General features: G+C 46.6%; 1 protein-coding gene across 1 annotated transcript; it reads left to right on the forward strand.

Annotated features, from left to right (window-relative positions):
• Positions 1-2306: 2306 nt before the first annotated feature.
• LOC110077941 (homeobox protein NANOG) lies at positions 2307-8080 on the forward strand. The gene is made up of 4 exons (XM_020791543.3): positions 2307-2725; positions 3978-4249; positions 5622-5711; positions 6370-8080. The coding sequence occupies exons 1-4, from the start codon at positions 2527-2529 to the stop codon at positions 6817-6819; spliced, it is 1011 nt and encodes a 336-aa protein (XP_020647202.1). The 5' UTR covers positions 2307-2526; the 3' UTR covers positions 6820-8080.
• Positions 8081-9875: the final 1795 nt, after the last annotated feature.

The raw sequence follows: 9875 nt of genomic DNA on the forward strand, positions 1-9875 counted from the left end.
ATTCTCATGGATTCAGATAACTTTTAGGTGTGATCCTCTCTAAATCACAGTGAAGTCACAGACCCCATATCTGCCCACAGACACAGCAAATGATCATTGATCACTTAGTGCATAGCTTTGCAGGGGTGGATCTTCATGGATCCATATGATTTTTACATGGGATCCTCCCCAAACCACCCTCAAATCATACGTTCTATCCATGCCAAGAGACTTTCCCGCAGAAATTATGAATCCTTCAGCGCATGGGACAAAATGGAAAAAAGAAGTGGGTCCATTAAATAAAAAAATAAATCATTGTTAGGCAGGATCCATGCCAAACCACCATCAAACCATAGGTTCCATCTGGGCTCATAAATGGCAGCACAAAAATCATGATCTCTTTTATGTTTTGCAGTGGTTGAAAAACATAAAATGGAGGTGCTGGTCCTCCTGGATTCACAGTAGTTGTACATGGGATCCACCTCAAACCACTGTCTAGTAATTAATTCCATCTATGCCGGCAAATTACACCAGAGGAACCATGGATCCATAAGTTGTGTGGCTTTGGTTTGGCACTAAAACACTGATCTAAGGCATGGATCCTCATGAATACGCATGATTTTTAACCTGGATCTGCCCCCTAACTATTCACAAATCATAGGTCCCATCTGTTCTTACAAACTGCACCACAGGAATCATTTAGGCTTTGCAGTGATGCAAAAACATGGATCTGAGGTATGGATCCACATGATTTTTACGTGGGATCCTCCCTGAGCCATGTTAAATCACATAAATTATTAGTTTATGACTTTGCTGCACTACAAAAACAGTTCCAAGATACAGATCCTCATGGATCCCTATGATTTTTTTCACATGGCATCCTCAACAAATTGTCATCAAATAGTAGATCTGGTAGGCCCCCAGTTATGGTTGTGAACACTGCTCACATTGATTGTGAACCATACAAGGTGCATCCCAGAAGATTGGGGGTTAGCCGTCATTATCTCGATTTACAAAAAAGGAAGTAGATCTGATCCAGCCTGTTACATCCAATGAGTTTGCTAAGCATTATCAGCAAAATATATTCTCATCTGCATGAAAAATGATTGAATAGGTTACGCACACAAGACATTCTGGAACAAGAACAGGCAGGAAATAGAACAGGAGGGTCAGCTCTGGACCAGGGGGTTTATCCTTTGACTATGATGGCTGTGGGGATGCTATAGTGCTGCTGGAGATGTTTCTCACCAAGAACAGGATGGCTACATGAAAGGTGACCAGAATGCCTATACAGTACCTTTAATAATTTTGTGAAAGACAACACTTCACCAGAGGCAGCTGATACAACGGGCTCTGTGCCTTATGTCCATGTTTTTTGCACTACAATGGTGCTATGAACGGAGGTATCTGTGACGCTTATTGTCATGTCTATTGATACAGATGTACTCAGTGATTTGGCATGGCTAGGGGGTACTTCCTCTGAAGAAGACAACAGGCTCTAAGAGGATTCATGCCATGGTTTTAATTTTTCTTCTCATTCTAGTAGTGAAGGGAAGTATAAGACCTGAGGTTTCCATGGTTCATTCTTTAAGCATGATGGTGACCTGGATTGTATTTTGTTTTGTTACATAACTTTGGATACATTCCTAAAAAAAAGACAATTTAAAAACATGTAAAAATCAAACTTTGGGAGGCAGTGGAAGGCAGGAGGGCCTGGCGTGCTCTGGGCCATGGGGTCACGAAGAGTCGGACACGACTTAACGACTAAACAACAAACATCATGTAGATCCATAACTTGGATTCGTATTTCTGTTTCACTGAAGTCATGCACTGAAGGATTTGATTGCTTTAGTCTCTGGGCACAGATTGGATCTATGATCTGATGGTTGTTTGGGGAGGATCCCATGTAAAATCATATGAAATCATGAGGATCCACACCTGGGATCCATGTTTCTGAAACACTACCCTGAAGGTCCCATGGTTTCTGTGGTGTCGTGTGTGGTGAGAGATGGATGGGACCTATGGCTTTTTGATGGTTTGACCAGGACCTCTTGTAAGAAATCCCATTAAGAATCATGAGGATCTGTTTCTGATTTCATGGATCTGCCTTTTATTTTCTTCCCCATGACCACCCAAAAGGCAGCCCTACTGAGATCCCTTCGGTTCCACCCAGGTGGCCAAGAAGGTCTGCCAGGTTTCTTCTGGCCTACAAACGAAACCCCCGCCAGCGCGCAGTCAAGAGTCAGGGACGGTGGGCGACCCTGTTGAAAGACACCTGGCGAGCCATAGCTGCTGAACTGTGGTGTAAACAGCTGCAACCCCAGCTGCCCACAGGAGCAAAGGGCCTGCGGAGTTTTCCGGCTAGCCAACCTGGCCCCGCACACCTCCCTCCACCTGAGGCCGCGCCCCTGCGATCAGGGCCCATCGTTAAGGCGGGCGGACCCTTCCTATTGTCATGTTAAGGCCGCTCATAAAAAGGCCCCTCCCAGGGCCGGAGGGGGCCCCCTTAAGTGGCTCTTCCCGAGGGCCCCCGCCACGCCGCCACCCATGCACGCTCCCCTGGCCCTCAATGGCCCTTACAGGGTCTACCCCACCGGGGTGGTGAGCGGGCCCGGCTACGACCGCTATTATTGGCACGCCACCCCCCAGAATGGGGCGACCGAGCCGGCGCCCTCCTCGGAGGGGTTCCCCACCCAAGAGGCGGCCTCGAGCGGCCCGGAGGAGAAGGCGCCCGACAATAACCCAGGTAGGGAGGGGGGAACTCCGCAAGGAGTCGCCGAGGGCCTGCAGGTCGAAGGGCCCCATGGCGTTGGGGGGGGGGCGCGGGGGTCCGCCAAAGGTCGCATGCGAGCGCCTCAGAGATCCGGAGATGGTCCGACCGCTTTCTCTCCCGAGGTTGGGGCGCTGGGCGATTGCGGGGCGCTGGGTCGCCGAGAGTTGGGGCGGAGGCGGCGGGGAAGCCTGCGAGAGGCAGTCCGGGTGTCCCCACGCCGTTGCCTTCGTCCCGGAGGACTGCCTCGGAAGAAGTGCAAGAATGGGGAGCCTGGCTTTCCTCGCAGCCCGGTCCCGCAGCAGGAGTAGTTTCGGAGTAACGAGTTTCGGAGTAACGAAGCCCTCCGGGGTTTCGGAGTGCTGTTGTAGCGGCTTCTGTGGCCGCTCCCGACTCACTGCACTTAAACGTGTGTCCCCCCCCCCCCCCATCGCCGCCCTCAGTGTCTCCTCCTGGCGGGGAGTGGGTGGGGGGGGGAGAGAGGAGGTTGCAGAGCCGCGCGGGACTCCCGCCCTGGCGGGGGAAGCCCGGCTGCCTTCGGGGGAAGCGGAGCTGCCCGCGTGAGGGGCGCCGAACTCCTCCGGCCCGCGGGCTTCCCGCTTCTCCCTTCACTAAGGATTTCCAGACCGCGGCGCCAACGCCTAGGATGCGAGGGAAGGGCCTCCTCCTGCCAAGGTATAGAAAAAGGTCATCCTCTTGGCAAAGGAAAGGGAGGCGAGTGGGGAGAACCGGAGCGGATGAAAGGCTTGTTGGTTCGGGTTGCAACCCTGCCTCTTTATGCGACGTGGGCAACGAATCGGGCCATTTCCCAACTTTTTCCAAGAGCTGGGGTTCATCAGCCGGTTCCTGCACTTGTGGATGTACCCAGTGGTGCCCATTGCAGCCTGTTAACGGTGTTAATGAGCTTACTGATTATAAGTAAATACCTGTAGCTGGTTGTAGTAGGATGGTGGAAGCAGATAGCTTATTGAATGAATGTCTTGAAAGTGTGCAAGTTTTCAAATTTCATAACCCTCTGAGCATTTGCCATATTTTCTGTATACTTGCTGTATATATTTTATGTAGCTTCGAATTCCAGTGATACAGGTAGGTAGGGCTGACCCATATTGTAATTGCTGTTGACTATCACCTCCTTTCCACTGAAAGCAAATCCTCCTGTTCTACTTGGCCTGTGGCATGCATCCTTGATTGTATCGTATTTAATTATATCCCCTTCGCTATCTTCTAGACATCTCTCCAAAGTCTCCCAGTTCTGGAGCGCTCATGTTTTACACTCCTGACTCTGCCACCAGCCCCAACAGACATCCCCTTTCTCCAAAGCTGACTTCTACGCCTCAGAGACCCAAGGAAGATAGTTCCGGGGGCAGAAAGGTCAAAACCCGCACGGCTTTCTCTCAAAAGCAGCTCCAGATCTTGCACAGCAGATTCCAGAGTCAGAAGTACCTCAGCCCACAACAGATCAGAGAACTGGCCACAGCACTGGAACTCACCTACAAGCAGGTAAAAGTGCTTGGAAGGCGCCGGAGGTGGCAAAGAAGGATTTGCCCTTGTCGTGACTCCAGTTGGCTTTCCCAACCTGGTGAGCTGGCAGATGCTGGCTGGAGGGTGGGTGGGCAGCCCCTCTGGAGACCATGGACTTGGGGAAGGAATTCAGCTCCAGACTCTTCTGAGTTTTGGTTGTTCCTCTTGCACAGGTTTCTTTGGATAAACTTAAAACCGCCCTCGGTCTCCTCACTGAACCACAGTGAGTTTACAAGGGAAGGGCTGTAACATTTTACTGAAGATGTGTGTGCTGTTACTCCCTGCTTTCTTTGCTGGAGCTTCTTTTTTATCTGCAATATTTTGTATTATGCTACTTTGATCATTCACATTTCCCAGAGAATCCCGAGATTATAATTTTGGAAATGGTGCAGACACTTTCAATGCCGAGCTACAAAATATTGAAAGGGTGGGGGTGCTTTTGTTCAGTGTTCCACTCAACCAGTCTCCCCCACACACACACACACACCAGGGAATTGCTTTCCATTCCCTCTGCCCTAGATAGTATTTTTATCAATTCATCTCTCCAGAGCACATCAAAGTCAATGCCGTGGACTGTGTCTGCCAACCAGCAAATTCAGTCTTAACAAACACACCCCTTAATAGTTGACAGTCCAAAGCCCATGAACATTTTCTGGGCAAAATCCTGTGGCATAACTTTGCACTGCCAAAACCTGGATCAGACACAGGAAACATTTAATCTGAAGTTATTAAAAGCTTCCTATCCCACTCTTTAGGTTCCAGGACTTCTTGGGGCTCCCTTTTGTCCCAGAGGACCTTTTGGGAGCCTTAGAAGAGAAGGGGAGTCTTGAATAGTTAACAAAAGTGCTGTTAGGATTAGGATCCTGAGCAGCAATCTGGTGGTAATTTTTTATTTTAACTATTAGAAGCTCCCCAGCATAGAAAATGTGAGGGGTGTTGGAAGTTGCAGCCCAATACCCAGAGGACCACAACTTGCCTACCCCTAGTATTTCTTGTTTGTAACTTGGGCAGATGTGTAGTTTTATTTTTTTATTTTATTTGTCTTATTAACAGACAAATCAATAAAATATTTATTCATAGGCTGCATAGCCAGTAGGATCCACATTTGGGTCTCTGAGGTAGAAGTAACAATGGCCTCTTCTCGCTTACACAAAAGCACAGCTCAAGAGAAGGAACGAGAAACCCATTTAAAGTCTTTTGTACAAGCTTGTCCCTTTGTGTCTCGCCGCCTGCTTTGCCCACGTTTTTCAGGGACTGGGGAAAGTACCTTTCTGTAAAGGACGCAAAGAGACCTGGGTATGGGTTGTTTGCAGACTAATGAAGACGTTTCTCATCCTGGACTATCTTCTAGATAAAGACATGGTTTCAGAATCAGCGGATGAAGTTTAAGCGAACCCAAAAGGAAACAGTGTGGATCAGGAAAGGAATGTGTCAACCTCAGGTAATAAGAAGCTGGCTGAAGTTCTCAGGTCTTCTGACTCACTGAACAAGTGTGAGTTATTCAGACCTGGAGGCCTGAGCGAAATGTGGGCCAAGGGCCATCACTCAGTGGGTGAAGCACATGCTTTTCATGCAGCAAATCTCAGCCGGTTCCTGGCACTGAAAAAGGGTGACTTGTTTCAACTTAAAACCTTGCAACTCTGTCTCCAGTTTTGAGCATACTGCAGACGGTTGGGACGAATGGCAAACTGTATTGAAGTTCCTCTGCCTTTTAAACCCCTTCCTAAAAGGATTACTAAGCACTTAATGGTGCTGGGACTACTAAATCATTTAAGCCAGGGTTAAGCAGTAGTTGTCCTTCATTACTCTACTGAAATGCTTGTGTCTTCTACCTTGTGGTGGGGAGGCAGGGTAGACAGATTTCAGGAAGGGGGGGAAGATTTATAGCAAAGCAGAACTGTCATTCCTTTTTCTTATAATAGAAAGGAAATCTTCTGCTGGGCGCACAGTAGCTACCCTTGTGCTTGTCGCTCAACCTGCAATAGAAGGATGACCATATTGGCCCAATTTACAGCGTTGCTGCAAGGATTACTGAGATATATTTGAACACCAGTGCCAAGTATTTTGTGTGTGCAAACCTCACTTCTTTTCTCTCGCAGAACAATTATCTGGATATAAATCCTAGTTACCATGAAAGTTACAGCATTGCAGATGGTCGAAACCTCCACCCGTTGGCCAGCATGCACGAGAACTATGCTGGCAACGTGCCCTACGGAAACAGCCAGAACTACGGCGGTGGCGACCACCAGATCTATGGGAGCCCCCAGAATTTCTACCCAGTTGTGAGTGGTGAGGAGGGGAACTTCTTTGGGAAAACTCCTGGGCCCTCCTACAGCCAACAGGCCATCAGCTATATCAGTCAGCAAAAGATGAACTTCTGCCATGGCTTCTCGGCGAGTGTGGAGTATGCTGCTGTGAAGGTGGAGGATGGCTACCCCTTCCCAAATGTATCTGCTACTGCAGCCGCCGCCTTGCCCGGCTCCTCCATCCTCCAACATTATCAGTCACCTTTGCAGCCTCAAGGGGCACAGAGCAACTGCCTCCCCTAGCCTCTTTTTTGTGACTTTCTCCCTCAAGAGAAAGTTGGAAAGACAGCAGAATCTTACCTCCATCACCTCCCTTCCTTCAGATCCAGCTAGTATGAGCAAAGAGATCTCGGCACTTTACAGCTTTTCCCCTGCTCCTTTTCTGCCTTCAGGAACAATTTTCTGTACTTGTTCTGAACTTTTTACCTAGATCAACCCTGGCTGGCTCCAGGGGAAAGGAACTATAGGTGAGCAGCGGGCAGTGGAAGGATATTTTGGTGAAGAGAGTTGTAAAGAGACAAGAATTGGCCTATGTATGGTTGGCCTTTGCTGCCCTCACTTCTTGCTTGCCTGCTGTGCAGGCAATAAAGCTCAGCAACCAACAGAACAGGAGCAGAGGGAACCTTCCATTCTCTTTCTCCCTATCAGTCACTTAATTCTGGGTCTGTCTCTCTTTGATTTTTTTCATTAATTAGCATGTACCTCTAGAGGCAAAGATGCTAGTAGGTGTGGATTTAAAATTCGGTCCCAATATTTTCATAATACCTCCATATGCAGACCTGTTAAGACCATGGTGAGCAAAGGAGGACAGGACTCTTGGCCTGGGGTAACATTTGGTAGCTTGTTGCATAAGCACAGTTTTTCTTTTTCCTTACCTCTGCATGACTGGTTACAGCTATTAAAAACTTCTTTTTCTGCCTCTGCTCAGTTTTGAACCAACTCCCGGAATCCCATCGCCAGTGTTGCTGCTGGAGTTGACGCTCACAAAATAACTTTTTTGGCTAGCCTGAAGAATAAAGTAAGAAGAACATGTCATCCCTACAGCAGTGGTTCCCAACCTTGAGTCCCCAGATGTTCTTGGACTACAACTCCCAGAAATAGTGGCCAGCGCAGCTAATGGTAAAGGCTTATGGGAATTTTTGTCCAAGAACATCTGGGGCCCAAGGTTGGGAACCACTGTCCTAAAGCTTGCTTTAAAAAAACACTGTACATCGGGGGAAATGGCTCTCCAGATGTTTTTTCTCCATCAATCCTAGACAGTATAGCCAATGAGAAGGGATTTTATGAGTAACAGTCCGAAGACTTCTGCTGACCTGTTCTATAATAGCTGAGTTGTCTACATACCACCAGGAAGCCAAAATAATCTAGGCTGAATACTGAAGCCTTGCTTTTCTTTAGCAGCAAGCACCCATCTAGCACTGCTGTTAACGAGGTTTGCCATTGGCCCACATAATAACAGTATAGGCAAGGTTTGTGCAGGTTTCCCTCAGATTCTCCTGGTACTCATGTCCATCTTTCATGACCTGTGAAGCACTTCAAAAACCCATTATCCCTGATACGAGAGTTGAGACAATGACCTCTAGCGTGATGGATTATCTTCTTGGGTCCTCTATTCAAACCATTGGCTGAAGGTTTGTGTTCTGTAAAACTGTAACACCCTGGTCTGTGGGCCGTGCTGTGAAACTGTCCCCTGTTCTACAAGCTCATCAGTTTGAAAACTGTTTGAACCAGATTGACTTTCCTAATGAAGGAATAGGTGAGAAACAATTAGCCAGTAGCAGCTGCCTTGTTAAATGTTGTTTAATAGTATAGTCACTGAAAATGCATGGTGCATTAAGCTGTTTTGTTAATTACAATTTTTTTTTGTATTGCTGTCATGGTTTTAATATGTTCAAAGGGTTTATGCCTCAATATGCACACACAAAAAATGACGATTTTGTTCAAATAGTCTCCATTCCTGAGTTTATATCGTTGGAAACTGAATTTTCATCCTACAATAAACTTGCAATGAGTGCATGCTCTATTACAGACATTGATGACCTACATGGCCTGCTGTGTTTTCTGCTTATTTATTTATTTATTTATTTGTGTAGCAATGTTGTTTAGGGATATCTGCATTTGACGACTTACACATTATTCAATGGTGCAAGAACATGTTTCAGCTAGCATAATGGCTATGCGATGTGGAATGAGAAACTATTGTAGTTGGAAAGCCAGTTTTGAATCCTCAGCCATATGAGGCTTCTGTCCTCTGTTCATCTGAGAAGGAAGGCTAGATATGGGGAGCAAGACTTAGCTTGGTACCAAACCAAGCTCTCCTGTTTTCCAGTCACAAAATCTACTTCATCTCCTTGCTTGAGCTTGGTTTGCCCCTACTTCTGTGCTAGAGCTTCTCATGGAAAGAGGCTGTTCATATGAACTCGCGTTTGAGTAGAACCTCAGTACACAAACTTAAAATCAAAGTGTCTGGGGTCGTTTCTCTCTCCCTGCAGACTTGTGAATTTCTTTTGCCATTGTTCCCATGAAAGGACATATAGGAGCATCCTGCTGCATTACTATTTCCAAGCAAATCACCATTTGCCTATAGCATCTCATCTATACAGGTTAAAGAAAAGGATTGGAAATCTATTGTAAGGTCATTGAAGAATGGCTAATGTTCCAACACTATTGGGTAAAGCCTAGAAATTGTAATCCTGATATATTTGTATATAGAAAGGGTGAGAATTTTTAGTCCCCCAGACATTTTGGACTGCAACCCATAAATCCTGCACTTTGGCTATGGTAAGTGGGAGTCCCAAAATATCTGAAGGACCAATTATTGTGCACATCATTGTATCAGTGAGGACAGACATTACGGTTGACTTCTTACATATATTACAAGGCACCGTACGATCCACAAAAGGAATCTGTGAAAGCTTCTTGGGAGTTCTTACTGGGGAACTTAAAAGTCAAATCTCACTAACTTTTGTATTTTAAGGCTGCATGACAATGTTCAGCAGTAGGAACATTTCTTGTAACCCATTAGTAATGCAGAAAGCCATCAATTTCTCAGGAAAGCAGTAAGGGTGCTAGCAGATGTGGTAAATGGCATTTCTTCAGCCAAAACAAAACTTACATACCTCTACATTCAACATACAGAGCATTAACTATTGGTGTTCACTGAGTGCTAGTGGACAAAAGATTTTAGGGGGGGTGTTGCAAATACGTAGATGACACCATTCATCAAATTGATGGACAAAAGAAGATGTAGTAAATCAACACCCGCCATACACTGGAGGAGTTTTCATTAACTGAAAAAT

Source organism: Pogona vitticeps, chromosome 2 (genome assembly GCF_051106095.1).
Source record: "Pogona vitticeps strain Pit_001003342236 chromosome 2, PviZW2.1, whole genome shotgun sequence".
Classification (NCBI taxonomy): domain Eukaryota; kingdom Metazoa; phylum Chordata; class Lepidosauria; order Squamata; family Agamidae; genus Pogona; species Pogona vitticeps.